This window comes from Phascolarctos cinereus, unplaced genomic scaffold (assembly GCF_003287225.1).
Source record: "Phascolarctos cinereus isolate Bilbo 61053 unplaced genomic scaffold, phaCin_HiC Scaffold_5;HRSCAF=322, whole genome shotgun sequence".
Lineage (NCBI taxonomy): Eukaryota > Metazoa > Chordata > Mammalia > Diprotodontia > Phascolarctidae > Phascolarctos > Phascolarctos cinereus.
Window position 1 is genome coordinate 16692253 of NW_027555958.1, and position 18707 is coordinate 16710959.

At 44.6% G+C, this 18707-nt stretch overlaps 1 protein-coding gene across 6 annotated transcripts in view; it reads left to right on the plus strand.

The window, feature by feature from the left end:
- Positions 1–18707, plus strand: part of YEATS2 (YEATS domain containing 2) — a 111496-nt gene that overhangs the window by 79411 nt on the left and 13378 nt on the right. For all 6 annotated transcript variants that reach the window (XM_021005883.2, XM_021005881.2, XM_021005887.2 and 3 more), the window contains exons 17-23: positions 4581–4702; positions 6882–7040; positions 8771–8947; positions 11578–11770; positions 14905–15036; positions 16417–16515; positions 17478–17589. In XM_021005883.2, the coding sequence (XP_020861542.1) occupies positions 4581–4702; positions 6882–7040; positions 8771–8947; positions 11578–11770; positions 14905–15036; positions 16417–16515; positions 17478–17589 (994 nt within the window). The remainder of the gene's footprint in view (positions 1–4580; positions 4703–6881; positions 7041–8770; positions 8948–11577; positions 11771–14904; positions 15037–16416; positions 16516–17477; positions 17590–18707) is intronic.

Consider the following 18707-nt stretch of genomic DNA (forward strand, 5'->3'; position numbering starts at 1 on the left):
ATTGTTAGTTTTCTTTATTCTCTGCATTACTGGTATGAATCCCACTTTGTCACAATGTATAATATTGTTGTGGTCTCCTAGCTAATATTTTATTTAGGATTTTTGTATCCATATTCATTAATGAAATTAGTCTTTAATTTTCTTTCTCTGTTTTGGCTCTTCCTGATTTGGCATCAGTGCTATATTTATTTCATAAAAGGAGTGTAGCAGGACTCCTCCTTTATCTGTTATTCCAAATAATTTATTTAACATTGGGATTGGTTGATCTCTAAATATTTGGTGGAATTCTCTTGTAGATCCTTCTGGTCCTGATCATTTTTTCTTAGAAAGCTCATTTATGACCTGTTCTGTTCCTTTTTCTAAAATAGGTTTATTTAGATATTCTATTTCCTCCTCCTGTTAATCTAGGCAGTTTATTTTTTTAAATATTCTTCCATTTCACTTAAATTGTTCGATTTATCGACATGTAATTGGGCAAAATAACTCCATGTAATTACTTTGATTTCATCTTCTTTAGGGGTATATTCACCTTTTCATTTTTAATGCTAGTGATTTGGTTTTCTTCTCATTCTCTCTCTCTCTTTTTTATCATATTAACCAATGGTTTATCTATTTTTTTCCCCATAAAACCAACTCCTAGTTTTATTTATTAATTCAGTGGCTTTCTTCTCAATTTTGTTACTCTTACCTTTAATTTTTAAGATTTTCAGTTTGGTGCTTAATTGGAGATTTTTGATTAGTTCTTTTGATTATATACCCAATTAATTTGTCTGCTCTTTCCCTGTTTTATTGATATAAGCATTTAGAGACACAAATTATCTACTTTTATTACTACTTTATCTGCATCCTATTGGTTTTAATAGGTTGTTTCATTAATATTATTCTCTTTAATGAAATTATTGATTATTCTTTAACAATCAATGGTTTGTTCTTTAACCCACTCATTCTTTAAGTTTAGGTTGTTTAATCTCCAGTTAGTTTTTTATCTGTGTTTCCATGGTCCCTTACTGAATATAATTTTTATTGCATTTTGATCTGAAAAGCTTGCATTTAATGTTTTTGTTTTCTGCATTTAGCTATAAAGTTTTTATGCCCTAATATATGGTCAGTTTTTGTAAAAATACCATGTACCCCTGAAAAAAGGTGTATTCCTTTCTATTCCCATTGATTTTTTCCCATATATCTATATATCTAGCTTATCTAAAATTCTGTTCACATCCTTGACTTCTTTCATATTTTTTTTTGGTTTGATTTATTAATTTTGAGAGGAGAAGGTTAGAGTCCCGCACTATTATAATGCTACTATTTCCACCTGTTATTTGTTTAACTTTTTCTTTAAAAATTTTGATGCTATAGCATTTGGTGAATATAGCTTTAGTATTGATATTGCTTCATTTTCTGTGGTACCTTTTATCACAATGTAGTTTCCCTGTTTATCTCTTTTAATTAAATCTATTTTGGCTTTAACTTTGTCTGAGCTCGTGATTACTATCCCTGCTTTTTTTTATATCAGCTGAAGTATAATACATTCTACTCCAGCCTTTTATTTTTAACTCTTTGTATAGCTCTTATTTTGAAATGTGTTTCTTGTAAACAACATATTGTGGGATTCTGGTTTTTAATCCATTCTGCTATCCCTTTCCATTTGATGGGTGAGTTCATCCCATTTACATTCAAAGTTATAATAACTATTTGTGTGTTTCTCTTCATCCTGTTTTTCCTTACTGTTATCTTTCTTACCCTCTTTTTTTACACTATCCTCTTCACAAGTCTTAATTTACTTCTAACCACTACCTCCCTAACCCACACCTTTTTAAAGAATTCTTCCCTTATGCTTAACCCTTACACTCCTTTTCTTTAATCTACCCACTCCTCTAAGAGTCCTTCTCTCCTACTTCTTGGTCTGCAGACCCTCCCTTATTCTGTCCCTTCACTCTTCTGTTTCTTTATAAATTTAGAAGACTTTTTATACCCTTCTAGATGTTATTTTCTCTTCACCCCCCCTTCCAATGAAGATAAGATTGCAGCACTACTAGCTCTCCACCCCTGCCTGCTTCCTCTGTAGCGGTTCTTCCATTCCCACCTAGTTGTATGAGATAATTTCTGTTTTACCTCTCCCTGCCCAATTTTATTTGTTAGAATAATCCCATCGTACTTAACTCTGCCCCAGGCTTTCTATCTATGTATGCTCTTTTAAACTACTCAAGTGAGGGTAACATTCTTAAGAGTACAGATAACATTTGGGCAGCGAGGTGGAAGGTGGCGCAGTGGATAGAGTACCGACCTCAAATCTGGCCTAAGACACATAGCACTTACTAGCTGTGTGATCCTAGGCAAGTCACTTAACCTCCATTGCCCAACCAAAAAAAAAGAAGAAGTAAATAGTTTGACCTTATTTAATCTCTTATAGTTAACCTTATGTTTCTCCTAGATCTTTCCATTGAATTCTGGTCTTTTTGTCACAAATACCTGAAAGTCTTTCCATTCATTAAATATCCTCTTTTTTTTTTCCGTTCAAGATTATAGTCAGCTTTTCTTGGTTGCAACCCCAGCTCGTTTGCTCTTAAAATACCTTCTAAGCCCTTCAGTCTTTTAATGTAGAAGCTGTTAGATTTTGTGTCATCCTGACTCTAGCTCCATAGTGTTTAAATTGTGTTTTTCTTGTTGCTTCTTGTATTTTCTCCTTGACCTGGGAGCTCTGAAATTTGTTTAAAATATTCCTGTGAGTTTTAGTCTTGGGACTGCTTTCAGGTGGTGATCAGTAGATTTTTTCTATTTCTATTTTACCCTCTCATTCTGGAACCTCAGAGCAGTTTTCCGTAATGATTTCATGTAATATCACATCTTCAGTCTTTTTCGATTATAGCTTTCAGGTAGTCCAGCAATTCTTACATTGCTTCTCCTTGATCTGTTCTCCAGATCAGTTGTTTTTCTAGTGAAATGTTTCACATTCTCTTCTATTCTTTCATTCTTTTGATTTTGTTTTATTGTTTCTTGTTGTCTTATAACATCATTAGCTTCCTCTTGCCCAATTTTAGTTTTAAAGGGCTTATTTTCTTAAGTTTCTTTATTTCTTTTTCCAGTCAGCTGACTTTCTTTTCACAATTTTCTTGATTTTCTTGGATTGTTCTTGTTTTTTTCCCTGATTTTTCTCAGTCTCTTTCATTTGATTTTTAAAGTCCTTTTTAAGCTCTTCCAAGAACTCTTTTTGGGCATGTGACCATTTGACATTTTTCATTGAAGTAGGAGTTAGGAGTGGCTTTTTACATTTCACTCTCTTCTTTTGAGTGTAACCCCAGATCTCCTCTATCCCTATAGTGACTGTCTATGATCGAGGTCTTTCTCCTTTGCTCACTGTAGTCAGGTTCTAGTCCCAAGGTGGGGAGATGGTGGGGGGTGGGGAGTGATGCCTGGAGCTTCCGGCTTTTCTTACTGTTGTTTTCTGAACTCTGTCTGGGGGCCTGCCCTTCTCTGCCCCTGAGCCACAGCCAAGACCCCCAGCTGTGCTGTACTGCAGACACTCTTGCTCGCTGCCATCCCTCCTGCAGCTGCAGACTTTAGCTTACTCCTCTGCCCAGGATTCTACTCTCCGACAAATGCCGGCAGTCTGCAGGGTTCCATCCCCTCGGCCACCGCACTCACCGGGTGTCTGCTTGCTCCTGCAGAGGCTCCAACCCCCACACTGTGGGGAGGCTGCCCTCAGGGCTTGTGTTTGGTAACTCAGCAGAGTGGGCCTGCAGGTGTTTGTACTTCCCTAGGGCCAGGCCTCTGGTCTTTCTGAGGTCCTCTCAGGTTATCTTAGGAGAATAACTGCTTTACCCAGACTTTATTATTTTTACCACTCTGAGTTCACTTTGAGGCAGTGTTTTGCCTTGTTTGTTGGGGAAATTTGGAGAGCCCAGTATTTCATGTCTCATCTCACCCTCTTCCCAGAATCGCCTCCTAAATCTCCAGAAATCGTTCTTTTCCCTAATCTGCTCTTGATCGGGTTGTCAGAGCCCTCGGGACTGGAAACTTCTGTTACTGGGAGGAGAGATAATGGGATGTGGGTCAGAAAAGGCAGTTCCTGGAGAGAAGCAGCAGAGGCCAAAAGCTGAGGAATAGGCATTGGGAAGAGAGGTCTGGAAGAGAATGGGCACTTGCAATTCTTGTGAATGCAAAAAAAGTCTGACTGTAGTCCAGGGAGGGAAAGCCAAAGAGGAAGCGCACCATCTCTGAGATTCCGTAAAATCCAGGAGGTGTTCTTTGAGGGTGCTGGAGGGCCCCGCATTTGGTGACCGTTAGTTTGTCTGAACAGTAAGATAGTTGAGGGAGATCTGTCACATTCTTGGCTGGAAAATGCCGTTATCTAATTTCCTTCCCTGCTCTCCCATACCAAGGCACAGAGAGCTTTTCAGATGTGTCTCTGCTGTGTTTGGGATTTGTCCATTCACTTCCTGATCAGGTAGATAATGAAGAGGCTTCAAGACCACTCCTGACTCTGGAGAGTGAACATCAGTCTGGAAAAAATGCAGTACACTTGGGAGGGAGAAGGGGACTCAGAGGGACACGTGGGATGATGGCGCCTCTTTGTGTTATAGACCTCCAGGGAGGAGCTTCTGCAGCTGGAGGCAGCGGTGGTACCGGAGCACAGGGTGCAACCCCAGGAGGGGTGTCCCCGCATGTGACCTACACATCCTACATCCTCAAGCAGACTCCACAGGTTTGGGTCCTTCATTTCTGCTCTTTTGAAATTCCTTGGAGACTACAAGGTTGGGGCTTACTTAGGATCTGCCTTTGGGTACAGTTGACCTCCTCTAGAATGCTGCCATTGGGAGCCAAGTTTCACATCTCTGTATCTCCAGCCCGTACTGTACTTGGGAGGCTGGGGCAGGTGTTACTTGACCCATCAGACGGTCATATGCACATAGAATTGAGCAGCATTGGAAGGTCTGTTTTACACCTCATTGATAGGGATCCTCCGTTCATCCCAACCCCTAGCTGTACTCCGCAGAGGATCTACCCATCTTGTCAGATGCCGTCCTCTACGTTAAAAAAGAAATCCATAGTAAACCTAGCATTCAATATCAACATAAGGTCCTTCCAACTCGAGACCTGTGAGAGACTATGGTAGCTTTTCAGTAGCTCACCCCTGCAGATCTCCATTGGGTTTTTGTTCATTTCCTTTCCTTTTTCCTTTTGTTCAGTTATATCTGTTGTGTGTGTGCCTGGTGCTTCTGGTTCTGCTCTTCTCACTTTATGTGATTTTGTAAAACTCTTGTCAGATTTTTTTATGTTCTAAATAATTACTGATTTTAGTAACAGTGTAATCCTGGGCCACGGTTGGTTTCACTATTCCTCTCTGGTTGGACAACTACGAGTTTCCAGTTTCTGATAAGATAATTAGATTGTTTTGTAACTTCGATTGCATGCTGATTGCTAAGTTACTTTCTAAAAAGATCCTGCTAATTTGCACCTACCAGCAATGAACATGATGCCTGTTCATCTACATCTTTCTCTCCTATCCTTCCAGCACTTAGTTTTATTGCTACTAATTTTTTTGTTTCCATTTTAATAAGTGTGAAGTTGTACCTCAAAGTTGTTTTAATTTTCATGGCAATATTACTAGTGAGGTTGAGCACCTTTTCAGCTAATTATTAAGAATCTGTTTCTTAGTTGAAAATCGTTCTCGTCCTTTGAGGATTGAATGTTGCCATTGTAAATGTTTTATTGCTCTCTGTGTATTTTTATTGTCAAGGTTTTTTTTAACTGTCGCGTCTTCTGTAAATACTTTCCCCAATCTGTTCTGTCCTTTGATTTGTTGTTGTTGTTGTTGTTGTTGTACAGAAATTTTTATTGTAAGACTCAGGAAATTTCATGTAACTTTAATTTGGGGAATTAAATAAGGGTCTGACTGAAAACAGATTTTTTTCATGGCATCCCCTATAAAAGTATTTTAAACTATAAGGACCAACCACCTCATTTGTATTGACACACAAATTTTTAAGTAATTTTACCATAACTTAATATAAATTCTTCTAAGTGTGAAGATAGACTTTTTAGATGCAAACAATTACAAGAAAATGTTACAATTATACTTCAAAGTAAAAGTTTTCATCCTACTATCTCTATTTTTTTTTTTTGGCCTTTTGCATTTAAAAACTGTCCTTCATCAGTTGATGCAGCTTGGTATTTCAAGGAGACTGAATCCCACATCCTCCACTGAAGTTGTATTCTGATGCCTTCTAAATGGTGTGGGAGTCATATTGCATTTTCCAAGTCTTTCCAGTGTAATGCCAACTTTGTCAGGGTCTCTGAAGCTGGAGAGACTTTGAGTAACAGATTATGGGTCTCAGTGGGAAAGGCCAGTCCAGCTGGTCATCATCAGGTTGTCGCTACAGGAGGCGTTTTTATCCATAGCAAGTTATGAACGTGGAGGAGCTGCTGGATGGCAGTGTCATCCTCCACTGAGAGGAAATCCTGCATCCCTTGAACTGTGGAAGTGGACAAGCATTTTTGTTGTCTCTTAGAGACCCTTGGTATAATGTTTTTGTGGCCTTCACCATTAGCATACAGCAGAATCATTATCTAGGAAGAGGGTGGGAGAGAATGTGGTTTGGGACCAAAAGGGGGAAGATACCCACTCCTCCACCATCCTGTTGTCTCTCAGAATCACCTGTAGCAATAATCTAGGTAAGATTGAAGTATTTTAGCTGGCTCACTTGATGTTTGTTTTCTAAATATTGTGAGTGATGCACTGTACTAGGGAGTTTTATATTTCAGTGCTGATGGAATTTTGGAATCTAAAGAAAGCTCTGTTTCCTGTAACAGAGCCTCCTTTTGTGACTTAAGGATAGGTGCTAGTGACTCAGATCTTTTGACTTTTCCCTTTTTGTCTCCAGGGCACATTTTTGGTTGGCCAGCCATCCCCTCAGAGTTCTGGAAAGCAGTTAGCAACTGGATCTGTGGTTCAGGGCAATTTAGGAGTCAATGCATCCTCCACGCAAGGACAGCAAGCGTTAAAAGTCATCTCTGGGCAAAAAACAGCTTTGTTCACCCAGGTAATATGCCTGTGCTCCCTTCTCCCTCCCCCCAGTTTCTCTTTCTTTCAATTCTTTTCCTCCCTCCCTGCCTCCCTTCCTTCCCTCTTTGACTCAGTCCTTCTGAAGAAAATTATACCTTTCTCCCATGAGACTGCCATCCTGTGTCCTCTAAATGTCTCAGTTTTATCCAACAGTAAACATTGACAAGAACTGTTGGCTCTTTCTAAGAAAATAGAGCAGAGAGCACTTGACTAGGTAAAGGGATTTTTAGGTGTCTCCTAGAAGAGATGAGGCAGCCCGTGGTTTTTTCATGGCTTCTTCTTAAAGTCAGAGATAGTGAATGCAAACCTTACGGGGGGCTTTTCTTCACGTGGTCTTAGTTCAGTTCAACAAACTTATTTGATCCCTCCTGTATGAGCCGGACATACAAAGACAAAACCAAACGGTCTCCACTTCCAAGAAGCTGCTTTGTTGCCCTGGTGGCAAACAGTACATCAGATAACATGTGTGAGAACTGTGCCTTAGGGAGCCCTGAGAACAGGGAGGGTCCAGAAGGGCCTTGGGCAGGATGTGGCCCCTGGGGCAGGGCTTTGTAGGACACCACCCGTGTCGCCTCTCCTACCAGCAGGAGACATTGGCTCTGCCTAATACTTGATTTCATTCAACTCTCACCCCAGTGTGGCCAGGCCAGTGCATTTATCACATCCCTGTTTTACGTATGGGGAAACTGAGGTTCACAGAAATCAGGGACTTGCCCACACTCTCATGGCTAATAAGGGTCGGCTGTGGGATTCATTCTGTTCACAGCTGCACTGCCTCTCAGTGTGATTTGTAGGGATCCTGCAAAGCAGAGGTGAGGAAAGGGGGGCTTTCCTGACACAGAGGACGGCCTCTGCAGAGCATGGAGGCCAGGATGAGGAAGTGGAATTTTGTCCAGTACAGAGTGACTGATGACTCTTCAAGTGGGCAGATTGCATTAATGGCAACTCATGTTTTATGTGAAGTAATCTGTCAAGTGTTTGCTGGGTCTTCAGCATGCCAGGAGGCGCCGTAGCTCTTCCAGCACACTCCCTAATCACTCGACAAACCGGATCAACCTTTACCTGTTCTTTAGAATCAGCATGCTTGAAGCATGTGCATGCTTTCACTATTTCATTCACTTGTTTTTGTCCCTGAGTGTTCTTCGTTTGATACATGTGAAAGTAGGAGGAGAGGCAGCTTGGAGCAGTGAATAGAAGTCCTGCCTTTGGGATGCAGGAGATCCGGCTTCAAGTCTGCACATTGTGCTCGCTTTGTGACTGTGGATGAGCTTTCTAGCCAGCTGCTCAGGACCCCAGGCAGTTCTCTGAGTCTGTAAGGGACAGAAGGATTGTTGGAGTTACATCCATTATATGGTGGAAAGAATTTCCACACTGGGGGAGAATAGGACATGTATTTTGAGCTGCCTTTTTAAGACACATTAGCCTATATCCTTAAAAACACGGTTGATTTGTGCTTCCAAATTCTGGATTCCACCTACATTTATTCACATGCTCTAAATTATCTGCACCAAAGCATTGTCAGGTTAAGAAGCTGTTAACTTTGACTTTGCTGCAAGAGTATACGGACCCTTTCTCAGCTGCCCATGTTATGTTCATGTAGCTCAGGTCATGATTATCCTTGGGCTGTTCTAGTTCTCAAGCTACCGTATAAATGTAATTGAGGCACCTGCTCCATCATTATTATTTACACATGATTTCTTTGTACAGGCAAACCCTGGTGGGCAGGCATCTCTGATGAAAATAGCTGATGGCTCCTTGAAGTCTGTGCCGGCCGCAACCCCACTCTCCAAGCCCGGGACCACTGTTCTGAGAGTTGCAGGGGGCGTGATCACTACTGCCGCCTCCCCAGCTGTCTCTCTCTCTGCCAATGGAGTTATACAGCAGGTAAGGAGCACTGAGGTGGCAAGGAAAATGATCACAGGGCTTTGGGCAATATTCACAGTGAGAGCAACGTGGCAGCCATCCCATCTGCTGCTGCAGAGCACTACAGAAGGTGGTCTCCCTCCCAGGGGCACAGTGGAGACAGACCATCCCTCGGGACTCTGTGACCATTCCTGCTTTTGACCCCTTCCCTTGCTTTGGCCTTCTCACCTTATTTTCAGATGTTCGTTTATGTGCTGAGGGTTTTAAGAGCAGAGGAGACGACATTATAGGAAGAAGGGCGAGCATGCCCAGGTAGCACATGTAACCAACTGATTTGTGCTTGAGAGAATGAGCCTTGAAGCTACCTAACCAAGATGGCCTTTTTTGTGAATGGCTGCTCACCTTGGTGCACTGATGATGGTGAGAATGAGGGGGCATGTCTTGAACATGCACAGCTCTTAAGTCAGAGAGCCCAGAGCATCAGCTTCATCAGTCTTGTAGGATGTAACTATGGAAGCATCATAGAAAAAATGGGAATTTTAGAAAGCAGGAGGAGAAAATAAGGACTTACACATTTTACACATGAGACGGGGGAAGATAAGGACCCTTGCCAGCTGCTCAGAACAGGAGCTGGGACTTTGTTTCCCAACCTTGATTTTGTAGTTGCTATGACAGGCTATGTCCTCTCCTTGTCATAGTCATGGCAAGAAGTCTGAGCCAGTTTCTTTGCCATCACGGTCTTTCTCTTATCACAATGGCAGCATGAAATCTGAGCCAGAAATTCTCTTGCACACAAGAGTAATGCCTTGAGGTTATTACTTTTGTGTCAAGTAGTATTTCCTCTTAATTATCCTAAATGTGCATTTGTTAAGAAGAGCCCCCTTGTTCTAATGGGATGGGTTTGGTCCATGTTCGGTTATATTGAGGTGGAACTTTTTCTAAGGAGAAATCGGACACGTTGATAGCAGTGTTTGAGCCCTCAACACAGCACTCTTGAAATTCTGAACATGATGCGCCTCTCTTGGCTAAAAGGTGTGCAAGGTAGAGTGTGTCTCATGAGCTGTGCAGGAAGCAGGAAAATGGCACCGGGCCTCCTGAGTATTCTGGGTTAACAGGACGACAGCAGCTAACTGAACGTTGCTCAGACAGAAGTCGCCCTGGGGATTAAATATAATTAATGTGTCTCAGTAGCAAAAACCTGAAATGCTGTAGCTCCCAGAAGGGTTTTCGTTGCACTTACCCCCCGAAGTTATGGATCAGTATCACTGCCTCAGCTCCAAGAGCTTACAGACAACTTCTTCCCAATTCCCAGAGCCAGTGATGACTGGTGGCCCAGTGACACAGCCCCTTGTTTGCTGACGACTGACGACATCAGACTACCTGGCATCTGCACAGCTCTTAAACCTTCTCAAAGCAAACCGTAGGCATTCTGCCCCTTGACACAGTCTGAGGCTGATGCATGTAGCCTTGCTCAGTAGATGACTTAAGGGCCGTGTGTATCTGGGGGCTTTTTTTTTTTCAGATATGAGTCTAAGCTGTTAATACAGAATGTCCCATCACTCAAAGGAAGTCGGCTTTGAGATTGGTGACTCTGTTAACATGACAAAGTAGGAGTGTAGGGTTTTAACTGTACTGCTGTGAGATTGGTAAATATTGGGTGAAGAAACATGGCCTAAAGCTATTTAACAGGAGTGTGGTCAGCCTGGGCAGTGTGGTGAGCCAAGAGATCGGTCAGTAGGAGCCATTCCATTCAGGTGGAAATTCAGTATCTGTAGGGAAGGGTGTGAAAAGTTTTTATGTGGATGACGTAGAAGACAGAAGAACTAGAAATAGGTTTCAACTAAATCAGGAGAAACTGGATTTAAGAAGCAGTGCCCGCCTGTCAAGGTGGTAAGCCCCAAAATGGGCAGTCAGGAGCTGTGTTGTACAGGTCTTGAAGTGGAGAAGACTTTTTCCTTTATGATGTAGAAATTCAAAACCTGCTCCTACATGAGGGGCTCGAGTCGGGGGGTTTCTCTGAAGTCTTGGGAAATGGCCCTGGAAGGTAGTTTTCTCTAGCAGAGCCCTCAAGCTTCTCTCTTGTCTTTTGAGGCCTAACTGTAACCTCACCTGCTAACTCTGTCCTCTACCATTCCCTACTCCAGGAGGAGCCTGAATGCCTCCCTGCTCTGCTTAATGCTGCTCGTGAGAGGACTAATTAAGCCTGCCTTCTCCGAATGCTCAGAGTGCTTGCATGTAGAAAGAATGGGGCAAGGGAGGGTCGTCATGATCAAGTTTACATGGCAGGCAGCGTAAATTTAAAATGGGCTTCGATTCCCTTTGATTCCCTTGACTGAGGGACAAATGGGGAAAGGGATGGGACCTGTGATTTCATTACCTTAGGGAATTCCCAGGTGAGGAATTTCCCTCCAACAGTGCAGGTAAGGACCTTCCTGAAGTCATAGACAGCTGCCTGGGTGAACTAAAAGATTCAGGGACTTTCTCAGACATTATGTTACGGGCGCAGGACCTGAACCCAGATCTTGGTTTTGAAGCCACTCTAGCCAGCATGCCACACTGCCTTTCATATTCTGATAAAAATTATTAAAAGATGGGAAGGTAATGTTCTCTTCCTTTGACTTCTGGTCATTCCTGGTGCTGCTGACGAGTAGTCAGAAGGAGCAGCTTCCAGCTCAGCGTCTGCGCTGGGACCCGTTGGGAAGGCTTGCGGGCAGCAGTCACTGTGTGTGACTCCAGCCCAGGCAGGGCCCACAGGAGCCAACAGAACCAGCGCCTCGGCTGTCATCGGTGCCACGTCTCCGATGTCCGCAGCAACCCCTGTCTCTGGCAAAACCGCTGTCTCAGGTAAGTGGCTTCTCCTTCTTGTTTCATTGTCCCCTTCTGATGTTCAAGGCCCTCTGGAATCTGGCTCTGCCCGCTCCCCCGGTCTTACCTGGGGTAGCTCCTCCTGGCTTCTGCATTCATGCCCTCCCCTCTTCCCGGACGGCCTGCACGGCGCCCTTCCGCTCCCCTCCCCCTGGCCCCGCGGTCTGCTGACATTCTTCCCGTCCCCAGTTCCCACGAGGCTTCCTCTGATTCCCCATCGATGATATTACCCATTTAGATTAGTTTGTGACGCCCCCAGCGAGGTCGGGCAGCATCTCAGGATGGACCTCTTAGCAGCTGGGTGACCAGCTGACCTTTCTGAGCCTCGGTGTCGCCCTCTGTAAAACAGGGAGAGTGAGAACACCCACCTTAGGGTTGTGAGGATCACACGAGATCTCTCTGGGAAGTGCTTTGCAGAGGTTTAGTGGTTCCAGAAGTAGTCAGTAGCTACTGCCGCCAGCGCTGCTGTGCACTCATCCCAGGTTGTCTCCACAGAATCACAGTGCAGAGCGAAGACCTTAGAAGCCATGTGGTCCCAACACCCCCCTGCCCCCATTTTACAGATGAAGAAACTCGGGCCCCAAGAGCTGAAGGGACTCGCTCGAGGGGTCCTTAGAAGCTGTCTTATTCAACCACTGATTTCACAGACGGGTTGGAAATTTCAGTCACCAAGAGTGTGCGCATGTGTGCGCATGCATGCACGCTATCGTGCCTCACTTCATACGAGATTCCTGACCATTTGGGTAGAGATGAAGTTTTCCCGACTCTTAGTCTTCAGCGAACAGTAGTTTTCAAACCAAACTTTTTCCTCCTTAGCCTTGCTGTCAAGTAGCTCTTTTTCTGGGCTGTAAGAAAGTTGATTTTGGTAGGCCCCATCTTTGTCTTTTATTCAGTCTTTAAGGTTCCATTTCCTAATGATGGGAAGGCTGTGTTCTAGTCTTGGCTGTGCTCTGCACGGTAACTTTTGGCAGGTGGTTTAACCAACCTGAGCCAGAACTTCTTCATGTAGAAAATATGGAGTTTGAACTCAATCATTTCTCAGTATCCGTCTAGCCCCCAAATTCTGTTGCTGCTTAGCCCATGCCTCATCTCCATGCCCAAACACCAAAGGATATGAGCCCCTCAAGGGCAAAAACCGTACTGATTTCTGTCTCTAACTCCCCAGTACTTAGTATATAGGAAGCGTGTAAGAAATGCCGGTTGATTAACTGATTGAGTCCCGGTGTATCATCTAGGACATGAAATTTTAGCCTTTGGAAGACTGGCTTTCTCTAGTGGGCTCCATGGCGGGTCTGCACAGAGCGCCACGTCCTTCTCCCACGAGGCGTCCTGTCTCCGCTCCAGCGAGCATGCTCATTCAGGCTCTCGGTCGCCTCTTGTCTCCTGCTTCCGGTTCATTCCGCACGCTGCCGCCAGCATGACTTTCCATCAGCATCCATCTGAGCCTGCAGTTCCCTTATTCAACCAGTGCGGATGGGTCGGGCTTTCCAAACCTGACCTGAGGTGTCTCCCACTTAGGTCTCCGGGGAGCTTCACTGCACCTTACTCCGCCCCTGCCCCTCCCCCCCGATTGTTCTCTCCGTCCTGTGCCCACGACACTCCCATTCTCTGCCCCAGGTCCACTTTGGGCTTGTGCTGTGCATCATTCTGTACGTACTTGTCCCCCTCATTAGAACAGAAGCCATTTGCAAGAAGGGATTGTTTCGTGTTTTTTGGCCTTGTATATTTCCAATGCCTAGCGCTTCATGGGTGTCTAACAACTACTTGTTTGATTGATTGATTGAAAGAATGTGCTGTTATTCAATGGGAGATTTTCAGATTCTGTGTTTGGTGTGTGTAAGGGAAGGTCGATTGAATGTGGTTTTGACACATCTGCTGTATCAAAGCCAGATGTCAGCAAGCCTATGTTAAGCACCCACTGCGTACCCGATGGTGTACTAAGTGCTGGGGAGACAGAAAAGCAGGAGACGGTCTCTGCCCCGAAGGAGCTCACAGTCTAATTGAGGAGACAACAAGCTCTCTACGGCGTAAAGAGGGAATAATTAACAGAGGAAAAGCACTAGAATAAATAAAAATAACCAACATCTGCATAGCACCTACTGTGTACCAGGTGCAACACCAGATGCTGTGCAATTGTTATCTCATTTGATATTCACAACAGCTCTGAGAGGGAGATGCTGCTGTTATCCTTGTTTTTTACATATGAGGGAACTGAGGCGAATGGAGGTTAAGTGACTTGCCCAGGATTACAGGGCTAGTGAGTGTCTGAGGCTGGATCTGAACTCAGTTCTTCTTAACTCCAGGCCTGGTGTTCCAGAAGAGGGCTTGGGAAAGTCTTCTTGTAGGAGGTGGGATTTTCATTGGGACTTATAGGAAGCTGGGGAGGTCAGAGTATTCCAGGCCTGGGGACAGCCAGAGAGAATGCTCAGAGCCAGGAGATGGAGGGTCTTGTTTGTGGAAGAGCCAGGAGCCAGTGTCAATAGATGGAAGAGGACGTGTTGAGAAGTAAGGTGTAAGAAAACTGGGAAGGGAGGAGGGGCCAGGTGTGAAGGACTGTGAAGCCAAGCAGAGGATTCTGTGTTTGTTCTTGGATGCCGTAAGTAGCTGAGGGAGAGACAGAGACAGACAGACACAGAGAGAGAGAGAGAGGAGAAAGAGAGAGAAGAGAAAGAGGGACAGAGACAGAAGAGAAAGGGACAGAGAGAGAAGAGAAAGAGGGATAGACAGAGGAGAAAGAGACGAGAAAGAGGGACAGAGAGACAGACAGGAGAGAGAGAAGAGAGAGGAACAGAGACAGACACAGAGAGAGAGAGAAGAGAAAGGAACAGAGACAGAGAGAGAGAGGAGAGAAAGAGGGACAGAGAGACAGACACAGAGAGAAAGAGGAGAAAAAGAGAGAGAGAGAGAGAGAGAGAGAGAGAAGAGAAAGAGGGACAGAGAGAGATGATCAGATCTGTGCTTTTGGAAGATCATTTCAGTGGCAGAATAGAGGGTGGACTAGAGTGGGAAGAGGCCTGAAGCAGGCTGACTCGACCTCCCCCCAGCCATCATTGCAATAGTCCAGGCATGAACATTCCCAGTCCCTCATGTGGAACTTTCTCTGCGTCTTTCAGGGCTGTTAAAGATCCATTCCAGCCAGTCCAGTCCTCAACAGGCTGTCCTGACCATACCCAGCCAGCTTAAACCACTCAGTGTAAATGCGGCATCAGGAGGCATCCAGACCATCCTGATGCCCATGAATAAAGGTAAAGCCTCCAGATGTCTGCTTGGGGCATGAGGGCTTTTTCCTGGGTCTTGTTTGGAAAAGCGTGGTTGGCAGTGATTAGCTCTACTCTCCACCATTCTGCTGCAGAGTTTGTGGTAGAGAGAGGGTTTTCTCAGAGCATATTTCAGGGAGTTCAGAGAAGAAATGGTTAGGATTCCATGGCACAAAGAGGAATAGAGAGGGTTCGAGAATGAAATACAGACCGTTCCAGTAAAGAAGAGGAGGCAGAGCTGTCTCCAAAAGCCCCCAAAGAGGAAGGGCTGCCTTGGGAGGGGTAAAAGAGTTCTGATATGTGTTCGATGGACAGTTGTGGGGGTGTTGTGGAAGGACTTTCTGTTCGGGGAAGAGTTGGACTAGATGGATTTAAATCCCGTCCAACTCTGAGCTTGTGGGATTCTGCATATTGGCTGTGTCAGTGTGCTTTGTTTGGCAAAGAAATAATTCTCATGTTTTTTGTCCTTTTGGAAAAAATGTGGATCACCTAAAAGTTTAGATAGAAGGAGCCTCATATATGCTGGCCATTTTACTTCTTGTTGGCACCTCTGTCCCTAGGAGAAGAGGGGATCAGTAATGAGCTCCCTGTTAGCAGCTCTGGCTTAAAAAAATGAATTAGGGAGGAGGTTATGAAGGTTTTGGATTATCTGTGGATTAATGTATCTTATCTCGTCTCCAGCCCACATTGCCACAGGTAACAAACTTAGTACCACCATGTAAACTTGGTGAAATCTCTGTAAAGTGAAAGGACTTTGTCGATTTCTTTGCCATCCAAGAATTTTTTCATCCTGAATTCATGTCGCTTTAAGATAACAATAATTCTGAATGACATCATAGGATAGCCATGTGTCACAGCCTTCAGAGAAATTCTCATGATGTTGATTTTTGATGGTCAGTCCCTGAGCAAGAAATGGAAAACTCAGCTGTGGAATAAGGGGTTGAGGTTGATGTCCTCTGAGATCCTTTTCTCTAGAACTGGGATCTTCTGAAAGTTGGGAAGGAAATCATTTGAGAAACACACACACACACACACACACACACACTGGAGTCTGATTAATTGTACAGGGAACAGTGACCCCCCCCCCGTCGCATCAGCTGTGCTCCACGGCTGATCTGATTATGTACCCAGGGTTGGGGGGGATAGGGGAGAGGTGTGACTGTTATTTCAAGGAGGATGTTTACCCTTTGACTGATGGCCAGTATGTACAGGGAGGATGGCAGGCAGATGATGAGGCCTTAGCTCTGCCTAGATATCAAAGCAAGAAGTCTAGATTTCCGGAGGGGGGTTTTATGTAAAAGATTTATGTTTATAATGCCATTTTTTATTATTAAACACTGCAATTTATTCTCTTCTTTAACCTTTCAGTAGTTCAGTCATTGTCTGCCAGCAAGACACCTGCCATGCCCGCCGTGGTTGCCCCTAGCGTGGTCCCTGTCAGCTCTACTTCAACCACTGTTACTAAAGGTAAAGTGTTAATCTTCCTTATTAAAAAGAACAGCAGAAAGATGCATTACCACGTGGTACTTCCACGTGGCAAGATGCGATCGACACTCATAATTCAAGGCATGATGATATGTCGAGAAATGTGAGACTTCTCGTTTGTGGTGAGCATTGAAGGTAGGTGGGAAACCTTGTGGTCAGTAGGAAAGGCTGGAGCAGCTCCTTCAAGGGAATTCATAGGACCTGGCTGCCCTCTGCTCGCTGCTCGGGAGTCCCAGAATCAATCCTCAGAGTGGCAGGAGGAGCTAATTGGAAGATCTCTTCTCTGAGACTTCAGGAAGTATCCATAGCTCCTCATTTACTGGTTTCTGCCCTTTTCCTTGCTGGTGGGTAATAAGGAGCTATTGAAAGTTCTTAAGCTGGGGAACATCGTAATGAAATGGGTACTATAAAAAGCTTCTATGTGCAAAATGTGCAGAGTAGATGACATGCAGAGAGATCCTCTTGATCAGGGCTGGTGGAGCTTGACAGTAGCACTGGGAATGAAAGAAAGTGTGGGAGGAGAGACCTTGCCGGCCTCCTGTAGCGGGTAATCTGGGATCCCAGGGTCACTAGCTGGGAAGTGCTGATCGTTACACACAAGAGACCAAGAAATCAGGGTGTGGGTTGTGGGAGGGAGGAACTTGGGGCAGGATGGCAGGTGAAGAAGGAGAATCGATTCTCCCCAAGTTTCTGTAGTGATTGGATTCAGTGCCTTTAACTTCTTTGAGGAGGTCGTTGTGGGGCCGGCCGTCTTAGTTGTCCTCCCATCTTGGCTTTTCTCACTCACACCCCTCCTCGTCTTATCTGATGGTTCTTTGCTTGACGCTGACATCATTATGGGAGGGGCGCTCAAGTCCCCACAAGTGAAGGTAGTGTTTGCTGCCGTGGTACTGCATGTGGCCCTCAGCCACTCATCCCTGACTTGTGTTTGTCTCCCTTTGCAGTGAAGGTAGAGCCAGAAACACCAGGACCAAACGGTCTCACTCTGGTGTCCCAGGAAGTGCAGACGGAAGTGAAGACGGAAGAAAGCACTGAACTGGGCAACTATGCAATCAAGTAACATTTTCTCTTCTTTCTGAGAGAGCTCGGGTCTGTTGGGGGCTTGTGGAAGGGCCTGCTTTGTGCATGTCAGTGACATCTTTGTGAAAGTCCTCGCACTGATCCAGCAGCCCTCCAGGGCTCAGACACACTTGCTCTGCAGTCCCTGTGCTATGAGGGCAGTTGTCTCCGTTTTACAGATGAGGCAGCTGGCTCAAGGTCCTGTGGTTAGCCAGGACTCGAACCCCCAGGGCTCCTGACTCTTGGGCTCTGCCCTTTCTGCTCATTCATTCATCCTTTGGTTAAGATTTGTCCTATGAATCTGCTGCATGACTGGGGTTTGCAGATTTTAGCAGTAATTTTCATTTTCTAATAGTAATAGTGCATAGCCCCTTTTTGGGAGATGGTCTAAGGCCTCACCTCAAGAGATAAGTGCAGTTTCCAAGCTAAAGAGGGAATTGCTCCCTTGATGCACGTGGGTGACATTAAGTCACGTGGCTCTGTGTAGAAACCACATTAAACAAACACCTTGGACACCTCCTGGAAACTTTCTCCAGTGCCCAGAAGGTCATTTGTAAAACTTTTAATGTACACCAAACTGAAAACAGAGGTGGAAAAACTTGGAGCTCGAATCTGGAGGCCAGATGGAACCAATGGATGAAGGCAGTTTGTAAAAATAACTTGGTTTTCTTCAGGCAAGATACATTGAGCATAAAGGTCCTCTGGAAAAAGCTACAGCCAGCTATGTTAAGAGAGTTACTGGCATCCAGAAACCAGAGCTCAGTCAGAAGGACATTTAGAATAATTAATCCTTGTGTAATGCCAGTCTTAACACAGGGTTTGAAACAGTGAAAGGGACGATAGATTGAGAAAAGCATCCTAATAAAAATCCGCACAAGATCCATGACCCTGAGACAGCCCAGCCTTATGATTAAAGCAGATGATGCAGGGCAGTGGTAGAACCTATGCGGCATATGACTTGAGGATGCAAAAGTTGACCACCTCCTGAATACTTAGACTTGATCAGGTGGCCTCATAACCTAACCAATGACAAATCCCCATACTGCAGTATGGACCCCAAAGTGCACAGAAACTGTATAGTCTTTATCTTAGAACAGTTGCCCATTCAGACCTAA